At 41.4% G+C, this 20,585-nt stretch overlaps 1 protein-coding gene, 1 long non-coding RNA gene and 2 other non-coding genes across 4 annotated transcripts; 1 reads left to right on the forward strand and 3 right to left on the reverse strand.

Annotated features, from left to right (window-relative positions):
* The first annotated feature begins 1,708 nt into the window (after nt 1–1,708).
* MRPL58 (mitochondrial ribosomal protein L58) lies at nt 1,709–12,088 on the forward strand. Its single transcript, XM_033961054.1, has 6 exons — nt 1,709–1,993; nt 3,476–3,512; nt 4,676–4,735; nt 5,149–5,231; nt 10,997–11,166; nt 11,842–12,088. The coding sequence occupies exons 1-6, from the start codon at nt 1,814–1,816 to the stop codon at nt 11,924–11,926; spliced, it is 615 nt and encodes a 204-aa protein (XP_033816945.1). The 5' UTR covers nt 1,709–1,813; the 3' UTR covers nt 11,927–12,088.
* LOC117367936 lies at nt 10,999–16,618 on the reverse strand. The gene is made up of 2 exons (XR_004540883.1): nt 16,475–16,618; nt 10,999–12,010 (listed from the first exon to the last, which is right to left on the reverse strand). It is a non-coding gene; the product is annotated as an uncharacterized LOC117367936 (long non-coding RNA).
* A 2,079-nt stretch (nt 16,619–18,697) lies between these two features.
* Nucleotides 18,698–18,770, reverse strand: TRNAR-CCU. The gene has a single exon. It is a non-coding gene; the product is annotated as a tRNA-Arg (tRNA).
* A 481-nt stretch (nt 18,771–19,251) lies between these two features.
* On the reverse strand, nt 19,252–19,324 carry TRNAR-UCG. The gene has a single exon. It is a non-coding gene; the product is annotated as a tRNA-Arg (tRNA).
* Nucleotides 19,325–20,585: the final 1,261 nt, after the last annotated feature.

Consider the following 20,585-nt stretch of genomic DNA (forward strand, 5'->3'; position numbering starts at 1 on the left):
ATACACGCAAATAACTATGGCGAATTTAGGAAACACCTAAAAACAAACCTGTTCTTGAATTACCTAGGTAACGAATCTGTACAATTGCTCCCATCACAATCTCTCCCCTAAATCTGATTCCGTAAACTGTTAGCCACTAATCTGTAACTATGTATGTTCCATTCAATCTGTAGCATCTTTCTAATCATTGTAAACCGCATAGAACTTCACGGTCCTGCGGTATATAAACTGTTATTATTATTACCACAGGATGCCTGAGCACATCACTCAGTGCTCTATTTTTAGCTGCATTTTTGTAAAAGGGTCCCATTGTTAGCAAGATACTCACAAAGTAAACTAGTCACATTTTTAACAAATTTATCAAAACATACTTGAATAATTCAAACATTAATGACTTGAGTTTCTTTTTTAAAAAAATATATTTTCAAATAAAACATGTAATGGGGCCAGCACAGTGGCTCTAATTAGTCCAATAAAAATGCAGCACTTAGATTTTTTGTTTTCTTTTTCTTTCTATATATTATCTTTAAGAGTGGACTAATTCGGCTGCCACACTATTTCTCCCAAACATAAATCTCAGAGCAGAACAAGGTTAAGAGTGGATCCCACAGATCTCCATTAGAAAGCATGGAAATCCAAGGGACCGACTACAGATCTGCCAGATCTCACGGATTCTGGACCACCTTAGAACGGCGTCCTCTTCTTTTTTGACCGTATTCTATTAATATAGTTGCGGCTGTAGTTGTAAAAAATAGCAGGGAAATCCTGAAAGATCCGGGACATCCATCCGGACAATCCGGATCTGATTTCCAGACTTTTTTTTCAACTACAACAGTAGCAGCAGTAAAAAGAAGAGGATGTCATTTATGGTAGTCTGGAATCCAGATGCCCCAGATCTTTCCGGATTTCCCCAACTATAAAAGCAGCGGCAGTCAATAAAGAACAGGATGCCTCTACTAGGTTACCCTGCTCTGCCTTGTCCCCCGTTTTTATCCCCTTAATTTTAAAGTAGGATCCCTCCTTTCCTTATATTTCTTTGTTCGACTGTTTAACTGTATTTTACGTTTTATTTATTTTTTCCCCACCCTAATTCATTTTTTTACATTTACTTATTTTTAAATTTTATTGTAAACTGCTTAGATTTACCTTTGGTTTTATATTTGTGATATATTAAATAAATTGAACTAGGACTTTACACCTGATCCAACGGGGATACAGTAGTAGAAGATCCAGGGTAGAGGCTTACGGGATTAAGGGCTCCTTTTACGAAGCCGTGTTAGCGGTTTAATGCGCGTAATAGCATGCGCTAGCCGCTACCGCCTCCTCTTGAGCAGGCAGTAGTTTTTCGGCTAGCGCGCTAAAAAGGTGCATGCGATAAAGCCACTAACGCAGCTTCGTAAAAAGAGCCCTAAATTTCTCATGTAGTTTATTCTTCATTGCCGGTCTCGCCCTCACAGGAAAGGAGTCGGAAAAAAAAGCGGGACAGCCTCCCAAAGCAATGTGGGATTTGTAGTTCCTGATGTTATCCACTGAAATCACTGCTACAGGTGGCATAATGTGACTGGCCTAAAATCTCGCTTCTGGAGCTGGGGAAACTTGAAAGCTCTGCAGTTGTTAAACTCTGCTGCGAGCTACTCCGCAAAGACTAAGAAGAAAAGGAGGGGGGGGGGGGACAGACGCTCTTATGCCGCCCTCTTCCGACTCCCTTTCCTGGTCCCAGAGTTTCCGAGCCGCGGCGCGCGGCCGGACATTTTTATCGCGGACACGTCCGGAAGTGACGTCCGCTTGCCTCGCGTGCTTCTCCTATTCCAAGATGGCGGCGCTCGCTGTCTTCCGGGTTGCTGGCCGCCGCTTGGCCCGGGGAAGTGCGGCGCCGGGGCAGATGTTCTGTGGCTTCCTGCACGGGGCACCCGGCTCGGAGTTCCGTAGCATCTACAGCTTGGACAAGCTTTACCCGGGCTCCCAGGCTGGGGGCAGCGAAGGCCACTGCGAAGTGAGAACTGGAAAAATCTCTAGCGATGAGTTTCTTCGTTGGAGGAAAAGCAGATGAAGCAGAAAACTTAATAGGATAAGGAGTCAGCAACCAGTTCACCTCTGGCGCCTTAGCAGTAAATCTGAGAGGCTAACATGATGCTCTGCATATCCTAGGTCAGAGATGTCAAAGTCCCTCTTCGAGGGCCGCAATCCAGTCAGGTTTTCAGGGTTTCCCCAATTAATATGCATGAGATCTATTTGCATGCACTGCTTTCGTTGTATGCTAATAGATCTCATGCAAATTCATTGGGGAAATCTTGAAAACCCGACTGGATTGCGGCCCTCTGAGGAGGGACTTTGGCACCCCTGTCCTAGGGTATTCCGGAGGGGGGATGGTAGAGCCAGAACTCAATCGGTTATCAGCAATATTCAGCACCTTAATCAGCTAAGTAAGCCATGGTTTCACTTCTGTGTGACCGCAGTTACCTGACTTTTCAATGCTGGAGCCCAGTCCTGGCCCCATATTGAATATCTAAGGTTAATTCAATCCACAACTGTTAGAAAGTATGGACTGCAGCAGTCTGAATGTCTGATGATATATAATGTTTCAAATGTAATTCTTTTCTTTATTGCCACAGCAAAAAAAATCCTGTAGTGAAGAGTCATGTATAGCTTTCAAACTCCAGGTTGAGTTTTATTGATTTAAATCAAGACTATTGAAATCTAGATCTCCCTCACTGAAACTGGTCAGATACAATCTTACTGTCCTCATAGTTCACTAAAGGTAAATAGCACTTTTCTCTTAGTAGCTACTTCTTCAAATTAAGTCACTTCTCTTTACAGGTTTTGTTTTTTTTTTTTTAAACCTTAGCCACCACCATGATTAGAGTTATGGGGAATTCCAAGTTGATATTGCAAGATACCACTAGTAGTAAAAAGCCTTAAGCAAAATTTCTACAAGACATTCAGCCAATTGGAGCTTTTGATTTATTGCGTTTTCTAATTCATTTTATTCTGTACTTAATCCTTAGAATGCTATATATATATAGCCCAACAAATTTGGCTAAAGACCCAATTAGACCCAATAATTGGGTGCTAATTGGTGCAGAATTTGTGCACACATCTTACTACTTGCTAAATAACGTGCCCAAATTTCATAGCGTGCAGCCCAGAAGGGAGAATGGCCATAAGAGGTGCATAGGTGGGTCAAGGACGTTCTTAAAATTTGCACACAGTATTATAAAATACCGGGAATATACACCCAAATTGGGCCCCAAGAATTATACCTGGTTTCAGCAGGCATAAATCTGGGCACCAAAATTGGTACTCATGCTATTCTATAATGGGCATTAATTTTTGAGTGCCTGTTATAGAATGCATTGATCACCATTTACTGAATTTAGCTTAATATGTTCTCATGAAGATGTAAAGGAAAGTACACTTGACTTTGATATCCACCTTCTCTTCAATATTTACCTGTTTACGTTTGTGTATATTGCAGAATGGAACAAAACAGAGCAACACTGATATTCCTTTAGGTAAGATTGCATACCACCTGGGAAAATGCTTTCATGGCTGGGCTATCTAGTGTTTAATTACACAAGGGAGTTTTATCATCTGACCAGAACTAACAAGCAGCTTTCATTTGGATTGTAGTATTTGTTTGACCAGAATAGATATCTCTTAGCATAATGTAAGCACTTTGGCCCGGATTCTCTAACCCAGACATGGGCAACTCCAGTCCTTGAGAGCCAGAATCCAATCAGGTTTTCAGAATTTCCCCAATGAATATGCATTGAAAGCAGTGCATATAATAAATCTCATGCATATTCATTAGGGAAATCCTGAAAACCCGATTGGATTCTGGCCCTCAAGGACCGGAGATGCCCATGTCTGCTCTAACCGATACCGTTGTTCTCGGCTGCCTTAAAAGCGTCTGCCGATCATGTGTCAATCATGCGATGGCACCAGTTACAGAATCATGCCTCCGGTAAAAGGTAGACACCAGAAAGTAGGCCAAGGTTTTCCAGGCCTATATTTTCAGCACCTACCATTGATGTGAATCGTACCTCCGTAGGTGCTTTAAGCCACCTAACACCACTTCTGGTTTTGGCCATGCCCATATTGATGTTAGGTGGCCTAAAGCGCCTATGGCAGTGCAATTTTAGCACTGATTTTGTAGGTGCCGATAGGCACTTACAGAATCAGTTAAACAGATCATTTAGTGTTTTATTTTTACTGAGCTTGGGTGCCTAAAAAGTGGCACCATTTAGAGCCGGGCCTTTGAGTTAAAAAGAAGTTTTAAAGTTGGCATCCTATTGCTTTTAAATCCAACTTGTCATGTGATCTCAGAATGATACATCAACCCAAGCTTGACACACACCGCAGTTATAGAAATTGATTGCGTTCTCTATATTCAGAGTCACTGTGACATTAAATTTTGCTTAGAAATCCAACTGTACAGTTAAGGGTGGAGAAAGGAAAGTATTTTATCCTCTTAGAGCAGCGGTGCATTGTTTTAGCAATAAACCTGCAGTAGTTTCAAATATGTTTAAATGCCATTATCATTAAAGATCTCGGTTTCGATCTTTGTGCAAGTAATTACACAAAATGTTTATGGTGTAGAAAACCTGTGGCACCATATTTGAGACTCTAGATTTGAAAATAATTTTATGTCCCATTTTTGCTTTCTGTCTTCCAGATCGTCTGACAATCTCCTATAGCCGAAGCAGTGGACCGGGAGGCCAACATGTGAATAAAGGTAAAAAAAACAGGTTTGCTTCTTGATACTTTGCACAGATCCTAAAACTCATTGCAGCCAAAACTCCTGAGCTCATCTACCTTCACAGAAAGCTACAAGAACAAAGTCTTGCTTATCCTCAATGACCTCTTTCCATAAAGATACAATATGGTTTCAAATATCCACATTTTAAAGAAAACAGAAATATACATTTTTGTTTGGAAATCCTTGACATTTTAATTTCCTGAAGAATAAATATTTTCAAATGTTATGTGGTTATTTTGATGTTTGTACCTTACTTAAAGATATTATCTTAAGCATCATATCCTTTGAAAAGTGACAAACCCAAAAGCCCATATTTCTGTGTCACTCCTGCACTAGGAACCTTAATGTCACCCTCTCTGGTGATTATCACTTTCCTTTCTGGTTTCCAGTTAATTCTAAGGCAGAAGTTCGTTTCCAGCTGGGAGCAGCAGATTGGATTGCAGAAGATGTACGTCAGAAGATAGCTATGATGGTACGAAGTGACCTTTGACCCTAGGCACAGTTTCTGTTAACAGAGGAGCCTCTCTTTTATTAGCCATGAAGATAATTAGTTTGGGGGTGGGGAGCTCAGCTACCCAGTTTGACCTCAGTTGGACTTCTTTCTGCATGTTTTCATTAAATGTTTTGCTGGCAATACTATGCACTGCTGTATAATGGGCTAAAGTCCTGAACCTGGTTTCTATTTAGGCAGCCAGGATAAGGGATGCTGCAGAGGTGGCATTTACAGCTCCTGGGATGAAAAGTCCATTGCTAACTGGTTGGTTAAGAGTGCACTTGTATCAGTTTGTGGATGGAAACTGTAGCCTCTGTTTCTCAACCAGAGGATTACTGCTGCAGTGTCTGGGCTAAGGAAGAGAGATGAAAAGTAAAGAAAGTGCAACAGGTAGCTGTCATGGATGGCTCATGGTGCCATCTCAAACTGAAAAGCCAAAAGTAATGTATGTTCAGCAGCAAAACTTATTGAGTAAATATGGGATTCTAATTTGGCCTTCTAAGACAGTAATAAAGCTGGAGGTAATCAAGGGAGTGGTGCTGGGTCTGCTGCAGAAGCTACAGAAGGTGAGGCTTCAGAGCCTAAATATGTATATCCAACATAAGTCTGGGGAATAAATAGAAGATGATTATGGAAGCGTTTGAGCCATTCACAGAAACCCAAGCGAAGAAGATGTTGAGAGGAGCAAAAAAGGGCCCTTCTTTAGACACCTGCACAATATATTTGATGTAAAATGTAGACTGTCCTAGACTAACCTACCTGACAGACCTTATTAATTGCTCACTAGAGTCTGGGCAGGTACCAAACAAATGGAAATATTCAGTTATTAAACCCATTTTTAAAAATAAAGAAGAAAATCTTGCAAACCGCAGCCCCTGTAGCAAACCACCCATGGATATCTAAACTAGTGGATATGTTAGTCTGCCAACAAATCTCATCCTTTTTGGAAGATTATTCAAAGCTGGATCAGGCCCAGTTAGGATTCAGAAGACACCCAAGTACTGAGACTGATTAATAGCAGTACAAGATTTAGTTTTAAAGCCCGAGGCAAAAGGGGAGGATGTGCTGCTAGAGTTGCTAGACCTCTCGGCATCATTTGACTTAGGGCAAAATGCACTGCTGGGATCACGATGTAGGGAAGTAGGACTGAAAGGAAAGGTTATGACATGGATAGATTATTTTCTGTCCAATAGGATGACAAGAGTGGAATGGCAGGGAGACAATAGTGACTGGAAGAAATGGATAGAGGAATCCCACAGGGGTCAGCTTTGTCCTCTATCCTGCTCAATATATTCCTAAAACCATTGGGGGAATTTATCTGAAATTTGGGATGAGAATGCTACATCTATGTGGATGATGTCCAACTGATCATTTTGCTGAGGAAACCTGATGTAGGAGCTAAACAGATGGTTAAAACGGGACTGGAAAAATATTTGGATGGTTTCAAGCCAATGGTCTGGTAGCAAACAAAGAAAAAACTGAAGTACTACTGATTAACAAATAGGGAGGGCTTGGCCCATGAATCTAGTTAACACTTAATGGAAGTACAGTAGAATCATCCGTGGGGTGGGGTGAGAAACTGGCTGTGCGGCTGGACCCAAGTTTTGATTTGTCAACACAGGGTCCAACGTGTTATTAAAAACTAGCTCTTTAAGCCCGTTACATTAACAGGTGCTAGAGACGCTTCCTCCCTTTCCCCTTCCCCTTGCATTTCCCTTTGCACGGTCTCCCTCGTGATCAGGACGGGGTGGAGGGCGCTGCTGGCCGGGGCCGGCGGAGAGGAGCTAGGCAGCTGGAGGAGTAGCAGCAGTCGCTGCCGATCGCAGCCTCCGTCCTACCTGGATTTGCTTTTTTTCTGCATCGGGAAGGTGGAGAGCGGCCTGCGAGGTTCGCTACAGCGGCTTGCGAACCTCAGCAGGCCGCTTTGAAGAGCAGCGGGAGGGAGGAGTCTCTGGAACACGCGCCTCCAGCTAGCGCAGGCGCCATGAGGTGTGACACAGAAGCACACCTCACGCCACCAGGAATCACGATCTTTGAAAAGCACATGCGCTCTTAGCCTTTTATTATTATGGATGCTTATGAAAAACTATACTGGGTTAGATGTCTGAAACCATATCTCTCCTTTCAAGCAATGACTAATGTAGTAGTTTCATTAGTTCTCTCGGTCTTTGATTACTGCAATGCCGTCCTGTTGGGATTACTAAAGTACATGATTAGACAAATCCAAACTCTACAAAATGCGGCAGTAAGATATTACTGGGAAAAGCACAGTAAACAAGTGCTACCCTACTATTGAAAAAACTACAGTGGTTCCCAATCTAGAGCAAGGTGAAATTCAAGATTACACTACTGACATTCAAGGTCATGTACCTTTCTGAACCACAATATCTGTCTGCCAAATTACACAAACATTTGCCACCACAGTCCTTACATTTGAGCCAAGAACCATTGCTAGAAATGCCCTCCTTCAAAGACGTTAAGTATGAACGCATCGGGGTGAGAACGTTCTCGGTAATGGCTTCAGTGTGGTGGGATACCCTACCAAAGGAACTAAAAATGGAAACGGATGTTGGCAGATTCAGGAAAAACATGAAGACTTGTTTTCTCAGACTACTTTAGCTGATAAAACATTGCCAGCCACCAGGAAGGTACAATGGGGGAAGAAGCTTTATAAAGGTATACATTTTTATGCAGCAGTATATGTAACATAGGTATCTGGTGTGTATTGTAACTCAAATTTATGAATGTTCATTGTAAACTGCTTTTAATTGACTTTCTAGTTATTATAAGTGGCATATAAATGTAAGATCCAAAACAAAAAAGAGTGGAACAATAGTCTCTGGATGTAGCAGGAAAAATTAGTTAATTAAAAGTTTATTAAAATAAAATGTCCAAATATAAAACCAAGTTTGATAATTAAAGTTTAAAGTTTATTATTTTTCTTGATTAATCGCTTTATTTAATTCAAAGCGATGTACATAGTAAAAAATAATTAAAAGAAAACATACAATACAAACTTTAAATACTTACAATGAATAATAAAAACTACATTACATTGGGTAAGAGGGGTTTATGAAATACATTTGTCGAATAAAAGAGATACATAGGAAAAACACAAAAGGGGAAACATTAAAACGAATGGTACAAAAATATTGGAATTATTGGTTTGAATATTATTAAATTAAGTATTAAAAGCATCATTAAATAAAAATGTTTTTAATTGTATTTTAAATTTTACCAAGTCTTGTTCATTACGTAAGAAAATTGGAAGAGCATTCCAGGTTTGTGGGGCTGTTACAGAAAATATAAATTGTCTTCTGGTGTTTATAAATTTTAATGAGGGAACCGTCAGTAAATATTGATCAATAGATCTTAATGTTCTAATTGGTTGGTACGGTATTAGTAATTTATAAATGAAAGCAGGTGTCTTATATAGTAATGTCTTGAATGTAAGTAGACAAAGTTTATACGATATTCGATGGATGACAGGAAGCCAATGAGCGTTTTTTAGCAAAGGGGTAACGTGATCAAATTTTTTAGATTTAGTTATGAATACAATCCATGTGTACAGTCAAATAATGCATATGCCACAGAAATGCCACAAATAACTAATTGCTCATAGACACGGGTCTGGTATATGTTACTATCTCTGTGAGCAATTAGTTTTTTGTGGCATATGATTTATTTGACTGTACACATGGATTGTCAACCTTGATGGTTTTTTATTTGGACATTTTTTTTTTTTTTTTAAATAGAATTAAACATTATTCCAACTCTTGCACACGTAATACTGAAGGAAAATCTAAAGTCAAGAAAAAAAGTAGGAATCTCCAATAACTCAATATTAATTAATATCTTCCTTAGACCACAATAATAGTTGGAGGGTAGGTCCTAGAAAAGGGAAGAGAACCAATTTAGAATCAAAATAATAGGAAAAGGCCTAACGGCTTAGGGTCCTAATTTTCCATAACAGCATAACTGAACATTTCAAGTCACCGATTTCTTCAAATCCAGGAATGTTCTCAATTGCTCTGGTGAATAAAAAACATATTCTACTCCTAGGTATTTAATCACACACTTACAAGGTTAAGCCAAGAGAAATGAGGCTCCTAAAGTCAGTGCCTCAGATCTCATTGCCGGAAAATAATTTTCTTCTTTCTTGTGTTTGCCGGGTAATGTCCGGAAACATCCACACTTTTTTACCGAAGAACAATGCTTGTGAATTACAGAAATACAATTGAAAAATAGCTCAAATACAAGTGATACAAGTACCAAGGTTCAAGGTTTCAAGGTTTATTAAATATTTGATAAATCGCTATATCTTTATACAAAGCGATGTACATTAAAATACAATTAATTAAGATAAAAACATACAATAAATATATAAACATTAGATATTAGACAAGACAAACAACAATTGGGAGGAAAGGGAGGTTAAAGTTACATATCTTATAATAAGAAACACATTTAAGGGTAAAACATTGAGGAGGTAGTAAAATTATTGAAACGAAAAAATTTTTATTAAAAAACAAAATTTTTATGTATTAAAAATCTTTTTAAAAAGAAATGTTTTCAAAGATTTCTTAAAAGAGGGAATGTCTTTTTCATTTTTTATATATTGGGGCAATAAATTCCACCATTGGGGGCCCACGACCGAAAACATGTCTAATCTACGGGTGCCTATAATTTTTAAAGATGGAATAACTAATAAGTTTTGGGAAGATGACCTGAGTGCGCGTGCGGAGCTATAGGGAATTAGCATTTTAGAAATGCACTGAGGTTCTTTGAAAATCAAGTTTTTAAAGATAAGTAGTAAAACTTTAAACTGTATACGCTGGCAAATAGGAAGCCAATGTGCATCTTTGAAGAGTGGAGTCACGTGATCAAATTTTCGAGCATGATAGATTAGTTTTATTGCCGTGTTTTGAACAACCGTAAGTTGCTTCATTCAGATGTTTCAGAAAAAATTATTTCAAGCAAATCTGTGGTGGTTAAATTTTCCTGAGTGTTTATATTAATTTGTTCCTACTCTGGATTTATTCCTAAATCTTTCTTAGAAGGCAAATAATAAATTTTGTTGATAGGCGGAATAACTTCTTTTATTTTTAATTAACTAATTTTTCCTGCTACATCCAGAAACTGCTGTTCCACTCTTTTTGTTTGTTTGTTTTAGATTTTCCAGTTTGTGCGTTGAACAAATGTCTCATTGTTTTCTTTTTGTGGTTGCTTTGCCCGATATAAACATAAGACACAAAACATAAGTGCACAAACAAGCCTTTTCCAAAGGAAAAGAAGCAATAGGACTAGAGCTCATGATAAGAAGCTCCAAGGAAGTAGATTCAGAAAGGAGTGGTGGATGTATGAAAGGCAAACAAAAGTTCTTAAAAAATATACAAAGAAATCTTAATGCTATCATTTACTGGGTTACTGTAATCTGTGACAGCTTATTTAATTAAAGTGCACATTTTTAAATTCTTTCATTGCTGCTGAGTGATAATGGCTTGTGTATGTCAGGCTCTGCCCATAAAACTGCCAAACAGCTCCAAGCAAAACCTGTAGTATGCCATCTTCACAAACATTTCACTTGGTACTAAGAGAGAATATAAAAAAGTATCGTTATTGGTTGACTTGGCGCTGTACACAGTCACCTGAAAGGTCCTTTATTTGATCCTCAAATCAGGTCTTCCAAGTTGATTGGGTATGCAGTTTGTAAAATGAGAATGTTTTCCCCTTTTTTTTCCTAGCATAAAACCAAAATAAATAAATCTGGGGAGCTGATCATTAGCTCAGAAGTGAGTCGTTATCAGATGAGGAACCTGGCTGAGTGCTTGCAGAAAATTCGGGATATCATTGTAGAAGCCAGTCAGAAACCCAAGTCCATGAGCAAGGAAGATGCGGCGATTCGAAGGGAAAGGTACAAGAAAACAATGTGGAATATGGTTCTGCTGCATCCAAAAGGAACCTTCTGAGTAATAAACAGGCAGACACATTGGGCAGTTTACTTGCACCTTTTAATTGAGGGTTTCCCTTTTAATCATATTTCACCAAAAAATTACCTGTTGAGTCTGTGTATTCATATGCGTAAATGGATAGCCATGGACCTATTGTGAGGCAGCTGCATGTACACAAGTCAAGCAGCTGAAGACATATATAAAATTATGTGCTAAGCAGCAGGATTCAAAATAGCCAGAGTGGGTGGATGTCATTGTTGCTCCAAGGCAGTAGGTGGAGCCGCAGCAGAATGGTCCTGCTACTTCTGCTTGAGTGCAAGAGAACAGCAGAAGGCTGCTGCTGCTTCAAAAGTATGCGAAGTGCTGCTGATCTGTTAGAAGGAGGTGGCTTTAAGCAGGCACTTCTCAACTTTATTTTAAATGGTTTAGCATTATAAATGTAAAACACATCCATTGGTTTGGCATCCTAGTGTTAAAAGCCAGAGAGGATATTCTCATTGCATACAAAAGTATTTCTGCGTTCTTTTTTAAAAAAATAATTTCTATTTTACATGGTGAAGTGCAGCATGGTGTTGCTGACCAAGAAAGACCCCTCTTAAGGAGATCCAAGTTTCTGATTCTGTTGCTTATGATTCTAGGGTAGAGAACATGAATCGTGAACGACTTCAACAGAAAAGAATTCATTCCATTACAAAGCAGAGCCGGAGAGTAGATGTGGAGTAAGCTTTACAGCCTGAGGGAAACAGGACCCAGGAACAGGATGTGATTATATTCTGAAGGACTATCTTGCAGCATATTGAAGAGTTCCTTGTAAAAATGTAAAAAAACAAAAGATATTAACTTGGTTTTGTTGTTGTTTAAAAATAAAATATTCTGTGATGTTAACATTATGTACTGAGTTAATAATATACCTGAATATAGTGAAATTATGCCCAGAGTTTTTCTAATATATAATGTCAAATATGCAGCCTGCATTGTAGTATATAATGCACATTTTGAATTTAATATCTAGTTAATTACATAATTAAATTTGGCTTCTAAGTACCGTATATACTCAAATATAAACCAAAATTTGGGAGCCAAAAAAATGGGCCAAAATGGAGGTCTTGGTTTATATTCAAGTCTACCTACCCCATAGTGTCCCTTCTTCTCTACCTGACTTCGGTAGTTCCCCCACCGTCAGCTTGCTCCACCTGCCTCATCATCCTGCTAGACTACTAGGGAAGCATGGGGTCCTACTGCTGGGTCCAGGAGGGGAGTGGGTCTTGCCTCTATAGGGTGGGAGGAAGGGATGCATTGATGACAGGGAAATGGCCGGGTCAGAGGGCTGATGGGGGGGGGGGAATGGCAGTGTGATGAAGGTGGAAAAGGAACACCACTGGGAGGGAAAGTGGGTTGGAAGGAATGCCTGGGGGATGTAGGGGTGGAATGGTAGGATATCAACCCTCAGTTTACATATATTCAAGTTACCATTTTTCCCCTAAAAGGGGTAGTGTAAAAATGGTATCTTGGTTTATACTCGGATGGGTTTATATTCGAGTATATATGGTAATTGTAATGGGGAGAATAGGGAAGGCAAATATTTTAGCGTGGCCCATCGATGAATGCATGGCTACCGCAGCGGCCCAACATTAGTCATGAGTTTGACATACCTACTCTATGGGGTGCTTTTACTAGGGTGCGCTTAGCTGTTTTAGTGTGCGCTAAATGCTAACGCTACCATTATATTCTATGGCCGCGTTAGCATTGAGCATGCGCTAATATTTAGCACCTGCTAAATTGGCTACTGCACCTTAGTAAAAGGATTACTATGTCTTGAGCTGGGGATTTTCTCCTTTATTTTCTGGGATAAATACAATATTGAATTTAGGATTATGCCTTCTTATCTATCTTTTGCAAAAATTTCAAGACTTATTTATTCCAGAAATCATATTTTTAATCCCGACATGGACCATGTTTCAAGGGTCTTTTTCAAGGAACCCAAGAAAAGAGAGGTTTTAAGACTTCAAATGCCAAGGAAAAACATGTGATTCAGACCCTCGAAACATGGTCCATGTCAGGACCTGTACCAACTCTTTAAGTTAAGTGAATTTATTTTTCTTCCACTGAAAATCTTTATTGTTATTACACAAAGAGCATTTTGCCTTAGCCAGCATTTTTATACTAAAGCCATACACTGTGATGGGACAGTGTGTTCGGCTATAGGAGTCTAGGCTCTTGGTCGGATCACACATTTTCTGAGTGTATTTGAAGAATGTATAGATGCAATTTATATATTTATACTTTCAGTTCCATATATATTGAGAAGTCTTATTTACAGTATTATTTGGATATTGTGGCCATTGATTGTCCAGACCGCCAATATGTCTATCTTGATACCACATTTTCAACCAAAAATTCATCCAAGTCCCAAACACCCAGAACAAAACCATTTGAACATGGGCAGGGCCAGCGTTATGATGGACTGGTCACCCAGACATGGCAACAGAGCAGTGGGGCACCTTATAGGGCACTGCTGTGAACTTCACAAAAAGGGTGCCACATAAACATCTCACCAGAACTCCCTTATAGGTTATGGTGAGCTCTCCCCAAACCCACTATACCCACCTGTCTACAACCCCAATAGCCCTTATGGCTGCAGGTGGCACCTATATGACAGTGAGTAGGGTTTTGGGTTTATTTTTATGAGTTCATATTTTCCACCATGAATGTAGTGCTTAGAGTGGCTTATGGGCCTGGGTCCTCTCTATGGTTCACTAGTCCACCTCCAGGCTACTTAAGACACCCGTATGCAGCTCTTCTAGGCTTTTCTTTAGCAAGTGCTGATGTTCCGAAGACTGGTACATAAGTTTTTATTCTGATAATTGGCAGTGTGAGGGGGGTCAGTGATCACTGGGGAAGTGTGTGGGGGTCTTTACGTTGTCTCTGCAGTGATTATCTGGGCACTTTGGATACCTTTTTGCCACTTATACCTGCTATTACATTGTCTAAGTCAGTGTTTCTCAACTTCTTCAAGCCAAGTACCACCCTAAGTCTAGCAAATATCAGCAGAGTACCCCTGCCCAAGTTCCACCCCCGGCTCCACCCCAGACCCCACCCCCATAATAATACTAATTGTAATGCAATTTCTTCTATCCATTTTTCATATACACACAATATAATCCTATTAATATAAAATGGTAACCACAAAATTTTTAAAAAATACACACAAAGTACACTGTATGCAGAGAAAATGTTAATTATTTATATTTGGGGGTTCAAAGAAGTCAGATGACTTTAAATATGTATTGTCATCTCAGTAACAATAGAAAAAGAGAAACATATAGTGTAAAATATAGACAGCAGATATAAATTCTAAAAATGGACACATTTCGATCACTAAATTGAAAATAAAATAATTTTTCCTACCTTTGTTGGCTGGTGATTTCTTGAGTCTCTGGTTGCACTTCTTTCTGACTGTGCATCCACTATTTCTTTCTTTCTGCCTCCTGCACACTTCCTCTTCTCCAGATCTCATTCCCTTCCCCAACCAACATCTCTCTCTCTGTCCCTCCATGAGTCCAACATTTATCCCTCGGATCATATGCAGCATTTTTCACCACTGCCCACCAGCCCCATGCCCATTTCTCCTATCAGCCGCTATCCAGCACCATGCCACATCTCTCCCTCCATGACTGTATTCAATATTCTTCCCCCTTGCATCCCCTTCAGTCTGTTCCTCTGTTCCCTCTCCACCACCATATCCATTTCTCCCTCTCATCCTTCTCTTCCCCATGCATCTCCTCTCCTCTCTCTCTATGCCCAATTTTCCTCTTTCTTCCTTTCCCCATGTGCTACCATCTCTTTCCTTCTCACTCACACACTCATGCCCAACAATTCTCCCTTTCTATTCTCTCCTATGTCCCAAGTTAGTGCCCCCTTCCTCCCTCCCTTCTGTGTCCCATGTTCATATTCATGTCCCTTCTTTCTGTCAAGTTTGTGCCCCTTCCCTGTCTTCCAGCCATTGTCCCAGAATTGTGCCCCTCCAATGCCCCAATGCTCTCCTTCCCCCCACCTCCTTTCTTTCTTTGTCGCAGAAAGATCATGTCCCCTTACTTGTTTGAGCCCCATTTGCTCCATCTGCCTTCAGCAGATGTTGGGGGAATCCACAGGTAGTGATTCACGCGCTGCACATAGCTGACCCAGAAGCCTTCCCTCCGACGTCAGCTCTGACATTGGAGAGAAGGTTTCTGGGTCAGCTACGTGCAGCATGTGAACCACTGCTGGCTGCATGTCCTCCCCCAACAAGCTGCTGAAGGCAGAAGGAGCAAGTGTGGCAAGGAGGTAACTAGGAATCCCCCCCCCTCCTGCTGATCTGGAAGGCTTTCATCTGATGTCAGCTCTGACATCGGAAGGAAGCCCTATGGGTCAGCTTCAGGATGGAGGGAGGAGAGGGGGGCAGGCAGGGATCCCAGACAGTGGCTTCAGCAGGTGGGGCGGGTAGCAAGAAGGCATCCCCGCTAGCAGCAGCATGGGTTCGACGGACTTGGAGGCAGGGAATATTCTCTGTGGTGGTCATGCTGTGTACCCTCAAGGGTACACATGCCACATGTTGAGAAACACTGGTTTAGGTCACACCATATAAGTTTCGTCCAGGAAGTCTCATGAAACATTCAGTTATCCCTGCAGGATGACTAAGGCTAGGTTGGCTCACATCCCACCCAAATACTGCCCTAACCACTTTGCTACAGCCTTCTAACTGGCATTCTGTCTTGGATAAGAGATGTTTTTCAATCCAAAATATGATGAAAAATAAATAAACATAGGTGATCCTCAATAATCACAACTTCATAATCACCCCCTGAAGAAGCTCCAATTTGTGAAACTCGATTGGAAGAGGGGGGGGGGGTCAAGGGAAATGTGAGACAGCATTTATTAAGTTTCATTGTACAGACCGGAGCAGTTGTTGAGGGATCACAGCCCTACCACCATCAAAGATAAGTCACAAACAGATAATTTTGAGTATAAGATTCATTTTAACATGTGGTGGTATGAGAGTGAACAACTGTGATGGTCTCATTAACAACCGGCTTCGTGTTTAACACTAGAGGTTGGTTGTTGGGTCTGAGTTTTTTACATATATATTTATACTTCCTCTATAATAAAATCCTAAGCGCGCATGCACATTTACGATGGCATGTTCCCCGACAGCCTGATGTGTCCCTCTGTGCCGAATTCCATTTTTCAAACACGGAGGTAAGGAACATGCCGGCGACTCCTACCATCACTCACCGCCAGACAAACCGCTGCTGCAGCAGCTGCTGCTCCCCTTCAAAGCAGCCTGCCACATCTACTTCTCACCCTCCTCCCTCTCGCCTGCTCATCCACCTGACGCATCTTAGATAAGCGCTGCGCCGTGCTGCTGCTGGCCTCAACGTTTTCTCTCCACTGTGGCCCGCCCTCTCTGACAACTTCCTGTTTCCACTAGGGCTGACCGCAGTGGACAGAAGATGCCGAGGCCAGCAACAGCGCGGCACAGCGCTTTTCTATGAAGTTAAACATGGCGGGCGGATGAGCAGGCGGGAGGGAGGAGGGGGAGGAGTAGATGCTGGCAGGGGTGCAAGCAGGCTGGCAGATAGCTAGGTGTAGAAGGGAGGAGCATATGGGACTGGGGAAAGGGAGAGATATGGACAGAGGAAGTAAGAGAGGGAGAGATGGACATGAGGGAAGCAGGGGAAAGGGAGAAATGGATGTGGAGGAGGCGAGAGGGAGAGAAATTCAGTGAGGGGACTTAAGGGGGAGGGAGAGATATGGACAGAGGAAGTAAGAGAGGGAGAGATGGACATGAGGTTCATGCTAGTGGGCCAGAAGGGGTGCTGCTGGACAGGGGGAGCAGGGAAAAGGTGCTGCTGCTCAGGGGGAGAGGTAACAGGAAGGGAGAAGGCCTACTGCTGGACAGGGGGAGCAGGGGTGCTGCTGGACAAGTGGAAGGTAAAACGAAGGGAGAAGGGCTTCTGCTGGACAGGGGGAGCAGGGAAGGGGTGGTGGTGGTGAACAGCTGAGGAAAGAGAGAGACAGAAAGAAAGACAGACAGAAAGTGGCCAAGGAGAGAGAGACAAAGAAAGACAGACACACACATCTGTTCTATCACCCGTTAATGTTACGGGCTTAATAGTATAATTATTAAGGTGATTATGAAGTTGGATAAGAAATGTACAGAAAATACATTTTTTTTTTTAAAGTACCCAACTAGGGTACCTTTTAACTTTGCTTCCTGTTTGCAATATTGCCCTGCCTACCATTAAATAAGTTTCAGCTTGTCTCGTAATTTGCAAATCCTGTGTTCAGCCAAATGCTAATGATGCTATTGGCAGAAAATTGTATCAGTCCAGTACCACTCTCTAAAGACACAGCTGGAGGAAATGAGATAATGGGATTCAAGGAAATGAAAGGCAGAGTTGCTTAGCATAAGTTTATAGATGGGGGCTATGCTTTCAATCAAGATTTATCACAAATAATACAATTTCATTAAACACTTTCAAGTGCACTGATTGACCAACATATAAGAAATAAAATATATCTGGTTGGAAATAAAAGGATACATAGATCCATTTCAGTTTTCTAGTCTATTCACTTTCCAGGCCTTTTGAAATTCTAGCTCCCTCAAGAAATCCTGCCTCATCCAAGACAGAAGGTGTCTAGTCGTTTTTCTTTTTAATCCCTCATCTTCCTTCTAGATCCGGGCATTCAACCTGAGTATCACAAGCAGGTGTCCTCAAGTGTCTTCACAGCACCCCTAGCCCCTACTAAGCCAGAGAAGCCACCGTCACGCAGAAAGCTTTCCTGAACATAAAATCGATGCTTCCACCTAGAAAAAAACCCCCACCCAGCTACTTTTCTTTAAGCTATTTCCTCTTCTTAATTGTGTGTAAATGTTATCTCTATATGGGAGCTATTTGGGCATTTTGTCCTATTGCCTTGAATTGAAGGGGGGGAGGGGGCACATTTAGATGATAAAAAGTGTGTATGATTATCTTACACTTTTGTAAACTGACAGCCTGAAAAAATATGTTTGCAAATTGCAAATAATTGTTTCTGGCAGGTAGAAGAAGCCTACCAGTAAAACCTGAAGCGCCGGAGAATGTCTGCGCTAACATTTGTTCTTTCCGGGAAGAGTTACATGTAATCGGAAGGCACGTGAGCAGGGGCAGCCAATGAAGCTCATAGCTCTGTCCCAGAAATAAAATTAGATCTTGTCCGATTGTGTTTTTTAAGAGGTTAAACTCCAAGCCCAGGAGAGACTTATTAGCGTGGATCACAGTAAACTGCTAGAGATTGTCATGGGTCGTGTATCCCTTCTGAGCATATTAAATAATCATGTGCCCGTCAAACTGGTCAGATCACAAATCCATAAAGATTCAACTACAGAATCTTGGTGTAGGGTGGAGCCTATTAAATTAAAGATAATGATTTTAAATATTTTAAAGTAAAAAAAAAAAAAAAAAAAAAATGAGACACCCCAGATGGGACTCGAACCCACAATCCCTGGCTTAGGAGGCCAGTGCCTTATCCATTAGGCCACTGGGGCGATATGGAGTCGTGGGTCTTCCCTATTTTACTTAACCCTTGCTGAACAGTACTACTAACGGCACAATATTACATTTTCTATTTGTAGGTAAAAAAATAATGTAAATTATTTGGTCCGCAAATATATTTTATGCATTTAGCTAAATCTATTTGTTTGTTTTACTTTTCTATCATAAATTGTATTTCACTTCCCCTTTTTACCTTTTGTTACGAATATGTTGAACTATTTCCAATATTATGTTATTATTTAAGTTTGATTTGTATTATATGTTTAATCATTTTTAAAGTTTGTATTGTATTGTTTCCCTCTGAATGTATTTTAAATTGTACATCGCTTTGAATTATGATTAAGCGATCAATCAAAAAATCATTAAACTTGAAACTCCATTCACCCATTTGTCATGACGTTTATTTCTAAAGGTTGCTGAGTATAAATTGTATTTTACGGAGCTAGTCTCGTTTTATCACTCTTTAAAAGGATGCGACCACGAAGGGACTCGAACCCTCAATCTTCTGATCCGAAGTCAGACGCCTTATCCATTAGGCCACGCGGTCAGCTTGTGTAACACTACACAAATTTTTGTTAGATGTAGTTAGTTGTTTGCCTGTTCTGGGCAAATAGACACTTTCCAAAGCCGAGAAGTATGCTATGAGCAGACAGAATATAATACACGATGGTACAGCAAAAGAGAAGGTGGAGCCATGATTCCCTGGTACCACTCTAAGGAAAAGCTAGAACAATGAAAGGGGATTGGGACTGGTATACATACGCCTTTTTGTAGTTTTACAACCACACTCAAAGCGGTTTTTACATACAGGTACTTCAAGCATTTTCCTTATCTTTCCTGGTGGGCTCACAATCTATCTAATGCAGTGTTTTTCAACCTTTTTACACCTATGGACCGGCAGAAATAAAAGAATTATTCTGTGGGCTGGCATCGGTCCGTGGACCGGAGGTTGAAGAACACTGGGCTAAGTTGTGGGCCAGACCCCGCCCCCATAATAGTACTAATTGCACCTTGCATATCATGTGCCTCATCTGGAAGCCTTCCCTCTGACGTTGCAACATCAGAGGGAAGGCTTCCGGTTCAGGCACAGGATGCCCGTAGGAGCCACTGCCCGTGGCTTTGTGCACTGAATCAGTTAGGAAGAGGGAGCTGGCTCGAAGATAACGCCGCATTGATCGCACCATGGACCGGCGGTTGAAGAACACTGATCTAATGTACCTGGGGCAGTGGAGGATTAAGTGATTTACCCAGGGTCACAAGGAGCAGCACAGAGCAAAAGAAATGCATTGGCTTATGTAACATGTGTTGGAGGTGAGAGCAGTGGCAACCCTCCCCCGCCATCTTTCCCATCCCTCCTGCTGCGCGCACAGTTCCCCTTCCCCGTACCTTTTTAACTTTGGCACCAGCAGCCACTAACTTATTGCCCATGTCAGCTTCAGCGCTCTCTCTGATGTCACTTCCTAGGCGTGGGAAGTGACGCCAGAGAGAGCGCCAAAACCGATGCAGGCAGTAAGTTGGTGGCTGCTCACGCTGAAGTTAAAAAGGTATGGGGGAAGGGAAAGGTCACGAGTGCGGCAGGGGAAGGGGGCAGAGAGGAGGAGGGTTGCCTGCGCCAGTGGCATACCAAGGACGGGGCAGGGGGAGGTCTGCCCTGGATGCACAGCTGGCACACCGAGTGTGGAACCTCCCACCCTACTCTGCCACAGGAGCTTCCTGCAACTTCCCATGGCTGCCACTCCACCCCCCTCCGACGTCACTTACTTGTTCCAGAGCAGAGTCGGTTAACGTGGGGAGGTGCAGCAAGGTCC

The sequence above is a fragment of the Geotrypetes seraphini genome, chromosome 10 (assembly GCF_902459505.1).
Source record: "Geotrypetes seraphini chromosome 10, aGeoSer1.1, whole genome shotgun sequence".
Lineage (NCBI taxonomy): Eukaryota > Metazoa > Chordata > Amphibia > Gymnophiona > Dermophiidae > Geotrypetes > Geotrypetes seraphini.